Source organism: Lipophrys pholis, assembly GCF_963383615.2.
Source record: "Lipophrys pholis genome assembly, chromosome: 16".
NCBI lineage: Eukaryota > Metazoa > Chordata > Actinopteri > Blenniiformes > Blenniidae > Lipophrys > Lipophrys pholis.
Genome location: NC_137634.1, coordinates 3,731,548 through 3,750,304, shown reverse-complemented (window position 1 = coordinate 3,750,304; position 18,757 = coordinate 3,731,548). Strand labels below are relative to the sequence as shown.

Below are 18,757 nucleotides of genomic sequence, written 5' to 3'. Positions count from 1 at the left end.
TTTTCTTTCATTGTTAGAATTATTTTATACAAATTAGTTTAGAAATGTCACGTTTATTTTTCCTTTTCTTTATTTATTTTTCTGTTCTTCCCCCTTTTTTCTTATTTTTCTTATAAATTCTTTTTTAATAAACAAAAAAAAATCCACATTTATGTTGCATCTCAAAAAAACACATTTTTATTTACTGAAAAATTGTAAAATATGGCTTGAAGTAGTGTTGAGATTTATGTATGTCGACTAAGTAATAAAGATTAGATAAAATAAAATATTTAAATTTTATTGAAAGAATAAACATGAACTAACTCTAACTAGAGTAAGAAGATTTATGCTCTGTGACCTTTGTAATGACTAAACTATCTTAATAAGCACCAATTAAAAAGAGACAAACTCCCAGATGCCTGCGTCATAAAGCTGCTCGGCTTCCCAAGAACTCAGCAGCAACTATGACAATGACGGTATCATTGTTAGATTATTATTCAAGCCGAGACACACAAACACAATGAAATAAAATGCTGACATTTCTTTGTACCTGTTCAGAAAAACCCCCATTGTATCCTTCTCACACCATCTCTCCCTCCAATATTTTCACACGCTCCCTCAAGATTGTCCTTAAGTTATATAATCGCCTCTATTTGTTTATCTTTCTCAGGGTTTCATCAAACATCTAGTAGATGAACTTGAACGGGGGATGGCTGGCTGTGAGGTGAGAGCACTAACCACTACACCGTGTTTATATATTATTAGATATTAGATATTTTAGGCCTAAAAAAGAGGATTTGGATCTGTAGTGATGGGACTTAAAGTTGTTTTCAACTTTAACAACAAGAATTCATGTTAACCGCATCTGAGCCTGATATCAATTGGAAATACTCTGTAATTGTATATAATGAGAGAGTATTTACAATTGATATCAGGTTGAAATATCCAATTTATACTATAGTATAAGTTGAATATCTAATCAAACCGTTATTAAAACCTGTGATCAAATCTTGAGTTTGGTCCTCTGATACAGACAAGATAGATAGATGGATAGACAGATAGATAGATAGATGGATAGATAAATACATAGATTTTCTGACGGAACCAAAGTGGACGTCAGAGAGGTACATAACGTTATATTTTCAACACGGTGACCAATATTGCTGACTTCTGAAAACCACATGACATTAATCACGATCCTCACGAAGCAGTTTTGTTTTAAATGCGTTTCATTAAACTCAACCAGAATCAAAACATTCTGTCTGTTGTGCGTCTCCTGATGTGGCTTTTGTGGTTTGCCTTGTGCCGTTGGACCCCTCAGGGCCACCGTACCGAACCCCCAAAATCAAAGTTTTGCATTTTCAACTTGAGAACGTTGTCAACGGGCCTAAATCTTTCCAAATCGCGCTTTTTTTTTTTTTTTACAAAAAAAATCTTTTTAAATGAAAAATTTGAGTATTGATTTATTTTTTCAATTCACTTAAAAAATGACTGCAGACGAAGATTTTGTCAAAAGTGCCACTTTATTGCTGCGATTGTCCTCAAGAGTAAAAATGCATATAAACAATCCCAAAATAAAAAGTAAAGGAGGCTCAAGTCGTTCAACAAATCAAGCTTTAACCAGGTTTAAGCAAACTTGTAACAACAACAACGAGGGAAAACCCACAAGAAACGTGAGAACGGAACGCCACAAATGTCATAAAACTGCATGTGTGTGTTGGTAAATCAAATAAATGGATTGTTTTTGCCCCCGATGTTCCTGTTTATGGTGAATTGTTCTCATTGTTTCATTACAAACAAACAACAGAGCTTGAAACTAGTTTTTTGTCACAAAAACGATGAGGTTTTCCGTCGAGACGTCGTCGTTTAAGAACCGCCGTTTATCAGACACATCAGACATCACCTCCGCCCTGCTCCGCCTGGAACTGGAAGGACGAGTCCGGAGCCGAGTCACTGCAGGTCACCTGGCAGAGCGACTGCTGCTTTATCCAGCTCATCTGAAGTGTAAACAAGCTTTCAATCACGTCCTCCTGTGTCGAACATCACTGATTCACAACTGACGAACGCAAGACAAGCAGCAAATGCTGCTTATAAAAACTACGGTGGCCGAGAGGCGCAAAACAACATGACAACACGTGAGATAAATTTACATTTCGGAAAACATTTTTACATATTTACATAATGGCATTAACCATAAAACACATTTACAAATGAACAAGACGCGAAACACTTTTACAAACCACCATATTAACACACACATGAAGTAATGAAAACAAAGCAAGCGCAGGCTCGTGCTGGCGGAATGTGGACCTCGTTAGCCGGTCGGCGGCTCCGCTCTGCGCCGTCGCTCCGGGCTCGGGTTGTTTCCCAGCAGACGTTCCTCGAAGCACGAGCGCGTTAATATTTAAAAGAAACTCCGCAGGGAGAGGAGGAGGCGCCACTGGAAACTCCGGGTGGTGGTTTTAGCCAGCGAGCCGTCCAGCCGCCATTTGGACGGTCAATTTTGAAAAAAAGAAAGACGGCCGAAAAAACAGCGTACGTGTCACTGAAACCCTCTAGAATATGTGTGTGATGCATGTACTACTTGTCACGTTATCTTTTTTCTCCAAAATATAGCGAATTATCTGCTTGTTATGTTACACCGAGAAACGAGCAACGTGATTGGTCAATTGATTCCATGTGGTCTATACCTTTTGAAAGGCGGCCTCTGATTGGTTGGTAATTCTCTGACTCACCCTGGTGCGTTCAAATGCTGAAGCAGAGAGGAGGAATTATATCTGCAGAATCCACACAGGTAGTGGTAATAATATGGACTTATGATCGATCTAATTATTCATTTCCAAAATGAAATGAGAAAAGGAAATATATTACTGTGTAGAAGCAAAAAATGTTAATATAAATATTTCCTTTATGTGATCATACATGTTAAATTTATTTTGCGCAGTGGAAAACATACATTTACGTATAAAGTCCTCCTCTGTGTTTTTTCAGTCCCGATGTGAGACGAGGACGAGGACACGAGACGAGAAGGTCCAAACAGCCGCTGGGTTCATGTTTGTCCTGCAGAGTTCCGTCGCTCTGCAGCAGCTGTGTTTGAACTTGTTAAACATTAAACATCCTTGGTCCTCTCCTGTTTTCAATGTACCTGCTCCCGCTAGGATCTGTTCTCCGTAGATTTGGGGTGTCATTTCACTTGTATGCTGATGACAGCCAAATCTATGTGCCCCTGAAGCGTGAGAATGCTTTCAGTGCCACTCAACTTTTGGAGTGTATTGACGCAATCAAATCCTGGATGTCTGCTAACTTTTTACATTTTAATGACAGAAAGACTGAAGTCCTCCTAGTGGGGCCGAGCACTTCTGGTACTGCCGCCCCAGTGAACCTAGGATCGCTGACACAGTTTGTCAAACCAACTGTTTCTAATCTGGGGGTAAAGATGGATCAACATTTTAAATTTGACAAACAGATCAGTGCTGTGGTGAAGGCGAGTTTTTTCCACCTGAGGCAACTCGCAAAGATAAAATCCTCACTTTCAAAACATCATTTTGAAATACTGATTCATGCTTTTGTCACAACCCGGCTGGACTATTGCAACGCCCTGTACACCGGCATCAGCCAGTCCTTACTGACCCGCCTGCAGCTGGTTCAGAACGCTGCAGCGCGCCTCTTGACTGGCTCACAAAAATATGATCATATTTCACCCGTCCTCTCTTCTCTGCACTGGCTCCCAGTGCAATTTAGAATTGATTTTAAAATTCTGTTATTTGTTTTTAAATGTCTTAATGACCTTGCCCCTCGTTACCTGTCCGACCTGCTTGTGTCGTACTCCCCAGCACGTTCACTCAGGTCAGCTGATCAAGCGTTGCTTTCGGTCCCCCAGACGCATCGCAAACTCAGAGGAGACCGAGCGTTTTCTGTGGTTGGTCCCAAACTGTGGAATGAGCTTCCTCTGTTCATTAGACAGGCTGACTCCCTTCATGTTTTTAAATCACATCTTAAAACACGCATGTTCTCTTTGGCTTTTAACCAGTGTTGAAGTTGACTTTTACTGCTCAAAGTGTATTCTGTGCTGCCACTGTATTGTTGTATTTATAATTGTATTTTTATATTGTTGTACAGCACTTTGGTCAACTGAGTTGTTTTTAATAGTGCTTTATAAATACATTGGATTGGATTGGATTGGATTAAACTGCTCTGGATTTTCACGTCGTTTTTCTTTGTATCTGTTTATCTGTTCACAAGGTGCAGAAGGTAACACACACACGCACGCACGCACACACACACGCACACACACACACACACCTCAGTGTTGCAGGCATCACAATGAACGGCCGATGAGAAGCTTTGATAAGAAGCCGTTAATCAGCAGTTCTGAAGGAGAGTTGATCCTCTGGGGTTCTGGAAATACTGGAAATACTGGCTTGACTCCATTGTCAAGGAGAATAATGTTTCCGATCTCAGGTCGGGTCTCATTGTTGTGGTCCAGCCCAGATAATAGATAAATGAGGGTAAATATAAACATAAATAACCACTGGGGTATAAAATGATTCTTTGTTGAGGTGGAGGAGGATTAGGAAGGAGTAAATGAGTTTGTCCTACTCCTTTTCAGATATGGTTGGGCAATATTTATTTAATTTATTTAACTTATTTTTGGCTTTGCTTTGCTCTGTTATGTTTGTGTTTCTATTTCATTTTGCTGTTTTGGATAATCTCCTTTGTGCCCACATGTCCGAAATAAAGTTTTCACGTAAAATGCTCGACCTGACTGAAAGAGAGTGATCAATATTAATCTAATCCAGTCATCAGAGGTACTTTAGTTGATAGGATTAAAGGACCTCCAGGTGAACCCCCCTCCCCCCCGCCCCGCCCCGCTGGGGCATGAATAAATAAAAACCTCCCTTCACACTTTTAGATCAGTGATGAGAAGAGACATTAAATCAACATGAAGCTTCTCTCGCCTCATGCAGCTCGGGGTCAAAGGTCAACCTCCCTCAGGACCCGCAGATCCAGTTTTACCACTCCGTTCTCCCTCTGGTGAAGACACACCGACCAGCCACAACATTAGAACCACTGACCTGAATGTCAGGCTTTATGGGAAGGTTTGAGTCTTGTGGAGTTTCTAAGGCTCCGTTTACACGACAACGAATACGAGTGTATCCGCAAAACTTTCTTCACTTCTGGGGGGGGGTCCGTTTACAACACACCTGTGTTCTGATCCACTGTATCTGCAAAGGTTTTATACCGGCTCCCAAGGTGGAGAGATTCTTTCACAGTCGCTATTCAATCCTGCAGACCGATGTAGGCTATGGAGCGCTCTTACTGCGCATATCCCCTCCCCCTTCTGCTCATCCACTTGTAAACAAACATGGCGGACCAGTCGCGGTCCGTATTCTAGTTTTATCGTCTGTATCAGTAGTTTAATAGTTGAGACTCTCCCCTGATAGCATCAGATGCGTCATCAGCCCAAAAGAATGTCGGGTTCTCTCCATTTTCTTATACCGTATTGTTCTCTGCACACATCTGTGTGGTTTCATTACAAAACCAAGCAACAGCACCCCCCCCAGTGGCCCGGCCCACTAACTACAAGGTTGTCAGTGTGTCGGCAGCTGCAGTGGAAACGCACTCTTTTTCTTTTTTTAACTGTTGCGATTCTACGGTGGCCCAGAAGGGCCAACAATACAACAACAAAATGCCACAACGGAAGGACGCAGCCGTCAGAAAGCTTTTAAGAACTTTTGTTGTTGTGTTGTGTTGTTGGGCCTTCTGGGCCACCGTACGATTCCCTCCTGCAGAGACAAAGCGCTGTGACTACACATCGCCCCGCACATTACTGTGTGTATCTGTTTCCCTACGTTTTTCTGGGCTGAACCAAATCCTCACCGTTGTAAAAATCATTTAAAATCAAACTATTTACACACACAGGCAACAAACAAGAAAACCATTTTTTTTTTTAAGAGGCATTTTGTTTAAAAATAACGGTACAAAAAAAAGAGCTTTCACAAATACAACATTCAAAAATAAGATCTGATGAGTGAGCCGCTTCGTGCGAGACATGATGCGGGTCGCGGTTCTTCTTCCTGATTGGATGGCGAGCAGCGGGTCGGATGGCGACATGCGGGCGTCTTGACGGGCTGTAAGGCATCTGGATGTGAAACGTGTTGCTTTGGTTCCCGCCGCCGGCGGAGTGCTTTTGGTTCCGCGTCGCCATCCCTCGTGTTTTTCCCCAGTCGTGACAACGACTTGTGGCGGGTTGGAAATAAAAAGTGTTTTAAATTTCATCTGCCTCCAGGAGGCCGGAGAGGCATCAGGGTGAACGTGGTCTGATAAAAGTCTTTCCTGCGACGTGATGGCGAGCGAGGCGACCAGCGCCTCCTCCTCCTCCTCCTCCTCCTCCTCCTCAGTAGCTGAACATCTGCTGTGTCGAGCCGCTCTGCTGCTGCTGGGACGGCGGCTGGCTCTGGGGGGGCCTCCCCGGCTGCCCCCCCTGGCTCTGGACGTCTGGCCCCTCCCCATGGGCGCCCTCCACCCCCGGCGCCACCGGGCCGCCCTCCGGCCCCGCCACGGGCCTCCAGGCCAGCGTGGACGCGTCCAGCTGGTGGCCGACGGGGTTGACCAGCGTGGTGAGGTTGATGAAGTGGGCGACGGACGTGGGCTGCACCGCCGTCCCCCCGCCGGGCCCCACCGTCTCCGGCACCAGCTCGGCGGCGGGTCGGTTGTGGAGCATGGCGGAGCCGCTGACGGCGTCGAAGGTGACGGTGAGGATGGAGTTGTCCAGCGTGAGCGGCCGGTCGCCGGCCGTCAGGTGGCCCACCGCCACCGGCTGCAGGCTGGTGAACTGCGCCGGGGCGGCGCTCGTGATGGGCGTCACCGTGATGTTGGCGAGCCCCACCGAGCTGTTGGGGGAGGGGGCGGCGGGGGCGGAGGGGTCGGCCAGGACCACCACCTGAAACGCAACACAGAAACGGTTTAAACCTCGTCACCTGGAGTTAAAAAAATAAAAGTTTAAGATCCTAAACATTTAACTGAAACAACTTTTACTTTTAGACTCAAAAGTCATCAGGTACAAATTAACCCTTTACCTGCCGGTTCTCATCGAATACCACGATCACTTTCTGGAAAATTTACACTTTACTTCAATAGTCTAACGACTTTATTAGTAGAATCATTCCACTGAATACGAAGTGAGAACATTGATTTTGTCAGGTGTTTTGAAAAGCGCTATACAAATAAAATGTATTAGTATTATTATTATCTAATAAACATTTTTTGCAGCCAAAAATGTGAAAATAACAAGAAATCTTTTTTCTCTCACATTAATTTAACTATGGGAATCTATGATAGAAATCTTTTAGTCACAATGCATGAAAAAAATGTGCATATTCGTAACACTGTGAATAAAACTTTAACCCCAAAGCAGTTTTGCTGCTACTTTAATTAATACAAGTTGATCTAAAAATGGAAACTTTCACTTCATTTCACAATTTAGTGAATACAGTGAAACCACTCGGAAATCATGGAAATCAAATATACAATATCTTACAATCATAGAAAATAAACTTTATTTAACCTGAAGCCTTAATTTTCTCAATTAAAATGTAAAATTGCTTCAATTTATTAGTTTAAATCTCTTGAGTGTAGAAAAAAACTGATAAAACATTTATAGAGCTGCAACAACTAGATCGTCTACAAATGACACTGGCAGAAGTTAAAAACTGACTTGGACTTTCATCATTTCAATGTTTTTTTTCATGTTGAATATTGTGCAATATGCAGTGAAATGTGACGACAGTTTATTGGACTCGTGGTTCAGATTTTGTCACCCCGTCGGTTTTTATTTCACTTTGATGACTGAAAACCACAAAAAAAAACAAAAAAACAACAACAACAGTGTGACGCCTGCGCGGGTCTTTACACCTGCTAGAGGGGGAGACAGAGAGACGTTACAAAAGGCCTTGCAGCCTTGTTTGGAGGGAAACTCCTCCGCTCTACCTGCTGGATGCTCTGCACGGCAGAGCTGGTCTCCGTCTCCTCTCCGATGATCACCGTGTTGTACTCCGCCATGGCGTCGTGCCGCGAATCGCTGAAGTCGGCGTACTCGTCGGACTCGGAGAGCTCCGGCTCGGCCGGGACTCGCTGCCTCCGCTTGGCGTGTCGGGCCGGTCGGGGGGGCCGCTCCTGGGTCAGGTCGTCTTTCTCCAGGGTGAGGGAGGGCTGCATTATCCATAATGTGGATAAATAAAGCAACAGAGAGAAAGAAAGAAGAGCTGGTAACATGAGAGGACCGGAAGCAGGGAGAAATAAAGTCTAAATAAAGATTGAAGGCATTTTAAATCTAAATATGTTATGTATGTATATTTATGATTTTTATATCTGGACTTGGTCTGTTTTCTATTGTGCATTTGTGAAATTCTGTGGTTGTAGTTTTCTTTTAATGTGTGTATATATACTTCTGCCAACGAAGTAGGCCGAGACGTTCCTGTTTTCATCAGCGTGTGTTTATTCATCGGCTTGTACGGATGTGTGTATCTGACCAACTTTTCACAAAAAACTACTGACCCCGAATTACATGAAATTTTCAGGGACGATTCTTCATCATCCGCTGGCCAACCGATTAGATTTTGGGACGTTAACGGCAAACCGTTTCTGAATAAATCCCCCAAAAACTGCGAAAACAATTGCCCATGCAAAACGGCTAAGAGAGGCACCTTAAGGAGATCAGCGTCTGTTGCCATGGAGACGCTCCCTGCTCAGTGTTTCACGCAGCGATGTAGCTACCTGATAGGCTAGTTTGCATCGACATGAGCTAAAAGCTAACATGCTAGCAACACAAACTCAGTTACGTAAACAAATGTGGCGCTGGCGAAAGTCTGTGCTCTACCGAGTGTAGCTCTAGTTCTAACTATGTTTACAGTTTGTTTTTTGAACAATTTTTTTTTCAGTTTATTATGTGAGTATCTGTGTATACTGCTGCTGATGGATGACGTCTTGTAATATTCGCTGGGTTGCATCAGGGATCTGTTAGTAGTACGAGTACTCTGTGCAGTATCGGACCAGATTTCGTCGCTACTTCTGGTGCATGTAGCTCTATTTTATTTCCTCTGCTTCTGTGTGCCGCGTCGCGTCAAGTATCAAAACAACCGTCGAACTGACCTGCACGATGCTGATGGACGAGTCGTCGATCGTCGAGTTTTCCTGAAGATCGTCGAAGTCGTTGATTCTCACCGCCACCACCTGCAGGCAGGGAGGAGAACAGCAGCCGAGTGAGGAACTCCGCTGACCAGGGCCGACCTCCACCACCGCCGTCGCCGCCACTCACCTCGGGGTGTTTGCGCCGCAAGTGTCGGTTCATGGAGGCGCGGGTCGACACCTTGGTGCCGCACAGGTGGCAGGACTGCGCCTCCACCTTCTCGTGGGTCAGATGCACGTGTTTCTGCAGCATGTACTCCGTCAGGTACTTCTTATCGCACGTGGCGCACGTCCACGTCTTCCCCACTGCAGACGCAGGGACACCGGTCAGAGCATTAGCAGTTGATGAAGTCGTGTGGGTGAAACAAATGTAATTTGACACCAACATTAAGAATTAACAGCTGCTTTCACTACACCAACGCAGGGGTGTCAAACACGTTTCAGTTCAGGGGGCCGCATGCGGTGAAATTTCATCCTGAGTGGGCGGAAATAGAGACACAATATCCTTTAAATTCCGACTTTAAAGTTTTTCTTTGTTGTGGTGACCAGTGGAACGCGGTGAAAATGTCGACATTTTCACAAAAACCAAAACAATTACGACCAAAAATGACGACGATCTCAACATAAAGCCAACGACTAACTAAACCTTGAGTTACCTCCACTCACCACTAGAGGGGGGCCCCCTCGTTCAACTTGTGTCACACTTTGCTCTATCAGTTTTTTGTGTGAAAGAAATGAAACCGTAAAGTGAGAACGGGCCACTTGCCTGTGTGGATGAGTTTGTGCGTCTCCAGCGTTGTTCTCTCACTGAACGTCTTCCCACACAGCTCGCACATGAAGTCCTTTATCCCTGCACGCGTGAAACACATCAGCGTCAACACACACACACACACACACACACACACACACACACACACACACACACACACACACACACACACACACACACACACACACACACACACACACACACACACACACACACACACACACACACACACACACACACACACACACACACACACACACACACACACACACACACACGGCGCCTCACCTGTGTGTCTCTTGTAGTGCTTCAACATGTTGACCTTCTGGGCGAACTTGCGGTTGCACTCTTTACACTCGTACTCTTTGATGCCCTTGTGCAGCTTCATGTGGTGCCGCAGAGCGTGTTTGGTCTTCATGCCTGAGCAGGAGACACAGAGGGGGTTGAGGTTGCTTCAGCTTCACACACACACAAACACACACCCCCACACACACACACACACACAGAGGAGATGAGCGGCGGCCCGACCTTTCCCGCACTCCGCACACAGGTAGTCCCGGTTGTCGTCGTGAACCCTGAGGTGCTCCTTCAGCATGTCCTTCCTGGCGAATGATTTACCACACTTATCGCAGCCGTGGCTCTTCACGCCTGGACAGAGCAGAATCTGTTCAGGTTCTGGAAAACTTCACGCCGTTTCACATGCTGGAGCTTTTATGAAGCCTGAACATGTGGGGTTTATTTTCCGTTTCGCAAAAATTTCACATTTACACAGAAACGGCAGAAATTAAGTGTCTCTGCTGTTTCTCTGCTACGTAAAGATCAAACTTTTCCAAAACTAAAATGAGAAAACGATGCGACTTCACTTTGTGTTTGGAAGAGATTCTGTACGTGTAAAAGGAGAAAAATACTTTTTGACGACAGGAAGCCGATTCCAGCAAACAATAAATGAAAACTGTCTAATTTAAATTCACCGTCAAAATGCTTCTCTTTGGAACTTTGTTGAGAAAACACACTGAATATAAACATTGAACACCTTCACCACGTTGACCTTTGACCTCACCAGTGTGGATGATCTTGTGCCGTTCCAGGTTTCCGATACTGTTGAAGATCCGACCACAGATCTCACAGGGATGAATGTACCTGCAGTGGAGACCGGATCGGTTCTTATCGTCAGCAAAGTAAAAATAATCTTTCCCTACTAACTATATACTTTCAATCATTCCCAGTATCACTCAGTAATATTGCCGAAGGGTTAAAGGCGGGTACTTCTGCACCGCCGGGTCGGGCAGCTGCTCCCGGTGGATGACCAGGTGAGCGTTGTACGTGGCCTTCAGCGCGAAGCGGCGGTTGCAGATCCCGCAGCCATAGCCTCGCTCCTTGTGCTGCTCCATGATGTGACTCAGGTAGTCTTTCCCCTTGGCGAACGACAGCTGGGAGACGAGAGGACGACAGGATCCAGTGAGGGACTGCGGGACCAACTTAAACCCAGAGGGGATCTCTGATCGGAGACGGCGGGGATTACTTGGCACTTCTTGCAGTTGTACTTGTGGCGCTCGGGGTCGTCGTCGTCTTCGTCGTCATCGGTGTCGTCGGTGTCGTCCGGCGAGATGCCGATCTTCTTGATGAAGTCTTCCCTCTCCTGCTCGTCCATCAAGGCGATGTCCTGCAGCACCGCAATCATACAAACACCGGAAATCCAAAGCTTCATTTCAGTGGTACTTTCGCTAAAGTGGAGCCTCGTTTCCACGGCAACGTTCTGAATTATTATCCTGACTGAAAAGAACATATTATAGAATATAATATCAGAAACAGAAAACCTTTATAAACGTGATGCCAGAGATTTTATAATCAATACCAGGAGAAGAAAAGTCACCGAGCACTTTCACTACAAATCATTTATTTTCATTAAACGAGCAGCTTTAATTCAATAAGTACTAGTGATGTTCAATGAACTATTAACGTGCCGCTTTTAGTATTTTTGCCTTAAAATTTTTGAAATAAAGTCATTACAACTGATCTGAGTAGGTTGTAATCAAAAGGGGAAAAAAAGACCATCAACAGGAAATACTCAATGTTTTTGAGTTTCTTTGTCCTCTTTCAATTCCTCTCACATAAAATCATTAAATTCAACATTTAGGCACTGCGAGGGAGATTTCTTATTCTGATCATCATCATTTGTAAAACGTATGACATGCAGAACACATTCTGTCTGTACGACTGCAGATTCTCCCAAAACAAGTTTCAGATCTGCGTCGTTACAACTCGCCGTCGTCACTGTGTCGACCCCGTTAGAGAACGCTGCTGTGTGTGTGTGTGTGTGTGTGTGTGTGTGTGTGTGTGTGTGTGTGTGTGTGTGTGTGTGTGTCACCTTGAAGTGAACATGGATGTGATCCCGCAGAACGTCCACGCGGAAGAACTTGCGGCCGCAGATCTCGCAGGTGTATTTCTTATCGCCGTGAGTCAGCAGGTGTTTGTTCATGTTGCTCCTGCAGGAGAACACCTGCACACACACACACACACACACACACACACACACACACACACACACACACACACACACACACACACACACACACACACACACACACACACACACACACACACACACACACACACACACACACACACACACACACACACACACACACACACACACACACACACACACACACACACACACACACACACACACACACACACACACACACACACACACACACACAGGGGTCAGCTCTCTGCGGACGTCGGCGTCTCGCCGGCTCCTGTGCCGCTCACCTTGCCGCAGATGGGACACGGCGACGGCTCCTTCCTGTACTTGGTTCCTTCCTCTCCGTTGGCCTCCAGCTCCTCTTTCTTCATGTGCTTCGGTCCTGCACACAAAACACCTTCGCGTCACTTCCTGCAGGTCGGCCTGAGCTCACGTTCACCTCACAGTGTCACATTCTCACATCAAAATCTACTGATCTTCCTCATGTGGAACTTTATGTAAGTCTTTGTTGCCATGGTGACGAGGCCCCATGAGTTACTGTCCAATCAGATTTGGTCCCCGACTGTAGTGAACGACACACCACTCTTATTGCAGTCATGATTCAGTTATTGCTGCTGTCACAACAAGTGAGGTTAATAACAGTTTAATCACTGCCCTCAAACATTTTCTGCTCCACGGTCTGGCAGCAGGGTGTGTGAGGGGACGTCGACACAAACACAATAACGTGCATCATAGAGAATTTTTATTATTATTCATATGATGTAAATATAATTATTGTTTTACATTATGGACTAGGGTTATACATTTGCGCTGAATAACTTGGCTAATGATCATAAACTTACACTATTAAGTATAATATTTTGTCTCACCTTTTGGCTCTAGGTTAGTTTGAAAGAAGCGTGGATGGAAGTGAAGGTTTTTTCAAAATAAAACTCGATGGACTCCGACAAAAATTTTCAAAAATAAAACTTGAAATTCTTTCTTTGCCGCCTGGGACCAAATGGCGTGTGTGTGTGTGTGTGTGTGTGTGTGTGTGTGTGTGTGTGTGTGTGTGTGTGTGTGACTCACCCACGCCGTGCCTCCGGTGGTGCTCCTGCATGACGTCCTTGCGGTAGAACATCTTGTTGCAGATCTCGCAGGAGTAGAGCTTCTCGCCGTGCTTCTTCTTGTGCTTGGAGAGGTTGCTGTTGGTGGAGAAGAAGCGCGAGCAGATGTCGCACTGGAACGTCTTGTCGTCTGCGGGGAGGAAGGACGGCGGTCAGCGGCAACAGGACGCACACAAACAAACAAACAAACACGAGAGCACGAAGCCGAGCCGCTCACCCGTGCGGCAGTTGTGGAACTTTAAGGCATTTTCCAGGCGGAAGGATTTCTCACACGTGTTACACTTGTATTTGTACTCGAGGTCGGGCTGCGGGGAGACGAGGAGGTCAAGGCGTGAAGCGGTGGAGTGTGACCGGAGCCCCGCGGCAAGGCGGCAGCCATGCAGCAAGGCAGCAGCCCCCCCAGAATCACTCACCACATTCTTGCTGTGCTTGTAAGAGATGTGCTGCTTCAGGCTCTCCTTGCGGCTGAACAACTTGTCACATTCGTCACACTTGAACAGTTTATCACCTGCGAGGACACACACACACACACACACACACACACACACACACACACACACACACACACACACACACACACACACACACACACACACACACACACACACACACACACACACACACACACACACACACACACACACACACACACACACACACACACACACACACACACACACACACACACACACACACACACACACACACACACACACACACACACACACACACACACACACACACACACACACACACACGGTTACGGTCTCAGCTGTGAGGAGTGAGTATGTACAGTATGTATGCACACACCTTGAGATGCATGCGAATCAGCTCATGCACACTTCTATAAGTGTGCACACGCGCGCACACACACACACACACACACACACAACTAAACACACATCACCAAAATGCATGTAAAACCTTGAGTTTTATACAACCTGTTGGAATATTCATAGAAGTGTGTGTGTGTGTGTGTGTGTGTGCGCACCGTGGGAGCGGATGTGTCTGTTGAGGTTGCTGCTGTTCTGGAAGACCTTGCTGCAGAGGGAGCAGCGGTAAACCCTCTTGTGCTCTCGGATTTTGTGTCTCTTCAGGACGCCGCCGCCGTCCGGAGCGCTCAGCAGGCCGCCGCCGCCACCGCCGCCTTCCACTGTGGCGTCCGGGGTCACCGGCACCGAGCTGTCCTCTGAAGGCTTCACATCTGCACACATCAGGAGATGAATTATTGGACTTTACATTTAAAATGTTCCTGATTATCTCACACTCGTTATTTCACTAGTTGTTCATCACCTGTGGTGAAAAACAAATCCTGATGCTTTTATTCTCTCACCTTTGTTTCTGCTGGCGGCGGCGCCGGGCCGACGCCCCTTCGTCCTCCTCCCTCGACTGTGCCCCCTCTTGGCGGCGGGCCTGACTTCCGGTGGGCGGCGTTGCTTCTCCGCTTCCTCCTCCTCCTCCTCCTCCTCTTCCTCGGGGCCAGCCAGGCTCTCCTCCAGGGGGAGGAGCGAGTCCACGGGGAGCTCCGTCACCGTCTCGCCGAGTCGACCCAGCATGGCGTCTGCGTCCGTTGGGAGAGAAAGACGGTCACTGAGAGAAGAGCGAACGACGCGTCAGGAGGAGGACGGTGGAGCTCACCTGCGTTGTCTTCAGCCACCAAGTGCATGAGGACGCCGCCTTGCTCCGACGTCTCTGCTTCACCAGATAATCACAACCGATTAAGAGCAAAACTAAACAAATCCTGAACTAATCGAGGTTTAACGACTTTCTGCACAATGATTTAAAACAAAAAAAGAAGAAAAAAGATTCAAACACTAAAAAGTCAAACATCATTTAGAAATGTGATTTTTTTTCCACATATTTACAAATAGTCTGAAGGGATTATAAAGAGAAGCTATATCAAACAAACTATATCAAAGAGAAATGGATTTTAGGGCGTCTTCTCTCTTCTTATTTATGACTTTGCTGTAAATATCTGATTCAACCTTCCAGATCTTTTTTACACTCGACACCAGAAATACCAATAAAACACTGGAATTTGCAGCGAATTTGCTTTTAGATGAAAAAAAAAAAACATTGAAAATCACTAAATCATATATAATATTTACAAATATCTGCATAATATGGAACTTTTAAATTTCATGGGTCCAAACTCTGAAACTCTCTGGATAATCAACATCTTTAAAGTTAAAAGATTAAAACTATCCCCTGTCTTAATAGTGTTCCACTGATTGATAAAATGTTTTTATTAACTCCTTTCCTTGTTTTCTCTGCTTGTTGTTCCTTCATCCTTTGTTATTTCTTACTTTCATTATAAATAATGTTTATTGATGGGCTCATATAAGCCTGTTGGGCTTCTTTCGTTTGGTTTCATCTTATAGTTCTGGAGTATAATCTTATTTTGTGCAAATAAAGAAAATAAAACAAAGAAAGGGTGTCAGAATAAGGGTCTTCCTCCTCCTCATCTCCATCACTCATAATGTCAAAATTGGTGTACTCTGCGGCCCCCTGGTGGACGTAACTGTTTATGCATCAATTTATGAGTTGCAGCCTGATGCGACTGTGATTCTGAATGAACCCACCTGGTGGAGGCAGAGAAGGCTGAAGCGCCGGCCTCAGCATCGGCTTCTCCATCTTCTTGGCGTAGAAAGCTCCGTACCAGACCCTGAGCTCGGCTCCCGGCAGGACGTCCTGCGGCAGAGGAAAGGCGTGAAGCCAGGCGAATCGAGCAGCAGCAGCAGCAGCAGCAGGTCCGAGGAGGCTGCCGTACCTGCGACGTGTTGAAGTACACGTCGTCGTCCTGCTGGTACGCCGTCAGGTTCTGGTGCTGGTGGTCGGAGGCGGGCCGGACCAGCATCATCCAGTTACAGTCCTCCTCGCTGCTGGAGTCGAAGCACACCACCACGCCGTCCTTCTGGAAGATCTGCTCGGGGGACCGGGAGGCGGGGTTAAAGAGAGAAGCCCAACAGGTAAAAGGTCAACGCAGCCGGGCGTCTTACGCACCTTCAAAGGGAACGCTCCTTCCCTCTCCAGGTGGGCGACCCGCTTCGCCTCGAACGGGCCGAAGCGCGTCCTCTTGACCAGGCGGCGCAGGACAAACACCCCCTCCCCTCCGTCAGCCATCTCCCTGATCTCCAGGCTGTTGGGAAGCGACGACCTGGTCCAGGACGACCGAACAGACACCAAACACACAGAGTACTTCGTTCATACAGGGAACCGCACGGACACGCCGGCTCTCATTCCAATAAACTCATTTTACATTAGAACGTGATCCAGAACCCGGTTGGACTTCAATCCAGGTTGATGATGCAGAAAAAGGTGGTTTAATATAAGAGGGGTGTGGATTTAAACTAGCGATGCATCAAACCATTTTTTTTTTTTTTTTTTTTTTTTTTTAAAAAGGACGAGTACCTCAAGCTACTTCCTGATACCGAATACCAATATGAGTACTTGTTAAATGCCATAAAGCCTAATTCATACTCCATACGCGAAGGCTATGCGTTGCCGTGAGCAACCTCTAGGTGGAAGCCCCACACACCTCCAACAGCTCCAGTATAGGGCTGAGTCTACAGTACACATATTGTGTAGTGTGTCTACACACTATCCTATAAATACTGAAGAACGAGGTGTGAAGATACACCATATGAACGCTCAATAGTTTTTCTTTTCCTCAATAAGGTTTCACCCCAAAGTCAATTCTAGGTCACTAACTCCTAAATATGATGGGATGAACGCAGAGAGAGCGATCAAGTAGTTAATCATTTGTCATTAATTTACTTCATTCTATTTTATTTTACAAAAATATATATGTGGATGACGACCAGCACCTCCCAAATATAATTTGGACATGCAGATTTTTGGGGATGGACACCAAAAACACCAATTTCTGCTGACTGGGTGTCGCTGCTGTTCCATGTTATTACATTATTATACGTGTAAATTAATTGACGCGTGAATAAAAGATTTATAAATGTAAACTTAAAAAAAGTGAAAGAGCTTTGGGGAGGATTGTATTGTTTCTGCATACCCAATCAGAAAATAGGGAGCTGCGCCCCCGAGCGCAAAGTAAATTCGTTCGTGGTGTTGCGATGTGGCCCCTTGAGAAAATTGATGGTTCGTCCCCGTTTTAGGTTCTTTGACGTAAACTTGATTTAAGCTGATAAATGAGATCTCTGGTCTGCATGGTAGGGAGGTGGCCGGTTCGAAACCAGGCCTTTCTGTGTTGTTTGTATCTTTTCCCTGTTTGTTTACTAAAGTGTGTGTGTAGAGGTCATCCCCATTGACCCGAGCTGGATGGATGATGGAGGGATGGATGGATGAAAGATGGATGATGGATGATGGATGGAGGCGAGGCCACCGGTGAGACTCACCGAGCCCGGCTGAGGACGAAGGAGTCCTGGACCGTCACCAGAGGGCCGAGCTCCGGACACTCAGTATCATGGTACTGACCACAGTCCTCGCACCCTGTCACACACACACGTCACAGCTGTCAGCACAGTGTGTGACTGACACACACACACACAGACACACACACACACACACACACAAACACAAACACAAACACACCCATACTCACAGATGAACTCATCTGGTGTGTGTTCAGCCATTATTTCCACCTACAAACACAGAGGGAGAGTTTGTATCAGTGTCAAACATCATCACACACAGTGTGTGTGTGACTGAACTTCCTGAGCGCGCGCGCGCGCACACACACACACACACACGGTAAAGTGTATACGTGTGTGTGTGTGTGTGTGTGTGTGTGCTCCAATGCAGCAGCAGCCACACAAACAACAGCGCGGATGCGCGCGCGGTTCTTCACATTAACGTCAAGCAGTCCGGCTAGAAGAGACGGGATCCGGGATTTGAGTCGCTCCCAAACTGTTGCCGGGTTTTAACTCCGATCTGAGCGGCTCGTCTCCGCCACTGTAACAAAGAACAGTCGGCATGGCGGATGGACCGGAGACGCAAACCCCCAGACCGGAGTCGATGCCTCTTAGCGGCCGGCGGCGCGCGGCGGAGGCGGCGGGAAGACGTCCGGAGCGCGCCGGACAGTCCGGCTGCAGCTCCGCTACCGCACCGCGGCCCCGTCCGGGCCGGAGAGCCGGCGGTTTAGCCGGGAAACGCGTTACCTTTTCTGCAAGAGACCCGTCATTTATTCAGTCCTGACTCCGGGATCCAATCCGCTCCAGAAACGGCGCAGGACCGGAAGGAGCCGCGCCCGGTGCA

General features: G+C 46.3%; 1 protein-coding gene across 1 annotated transcript; it reads right to left on the bottom strand.

Annotated features, from left to right (window-relative positions):
* Positions 1-6,030: 6,030 nt before the first annotated feature.
* On the bottom strand, positions 6,031-18,701 carry prdm15 (PR domain containing 15). Its single transcript, XM_080483117.1, has 23 exons — positions 18,105-18,701; positions 17,899-17,992; positions 16,532-16,685; positions 16,299-16,451; positions 16,111-16,219; positions 15,167-15,220; positions 14,862-15,089; positions 14,520-14,732; positions 13,942-14,036; positions 13,746-13,833; positions 13,491-13,658; positions 12,710-12,804; positions 12,303-12,434; positions 11,457-11,597; positions 11,201-11,364; positions 10,995-11,074; positions 10,463-10,582; positions 10,223-10,354; positions 9,932-10,015; positions 9,296-9,471; positions 9,130-9,210; positions 7,969-8,190; positions 6,031-6,922 (listed from the first exon to the last, which is right to left on the bottom strand). The coding sequence occupies exons 1-23, from the start codon at positions 18,133-18,135 to the stop codon at positions 6,377-6,379; spliced, it is 3,360 nt and encodes a 1,119-aa protein (XP_080339243.1). The 5' UTR covers positions 18,136-18,701; the 3' UTR covers positions 6,031-6,376.
* Positions 18,702-18,757: the final 56 nt, after the last annotated feature.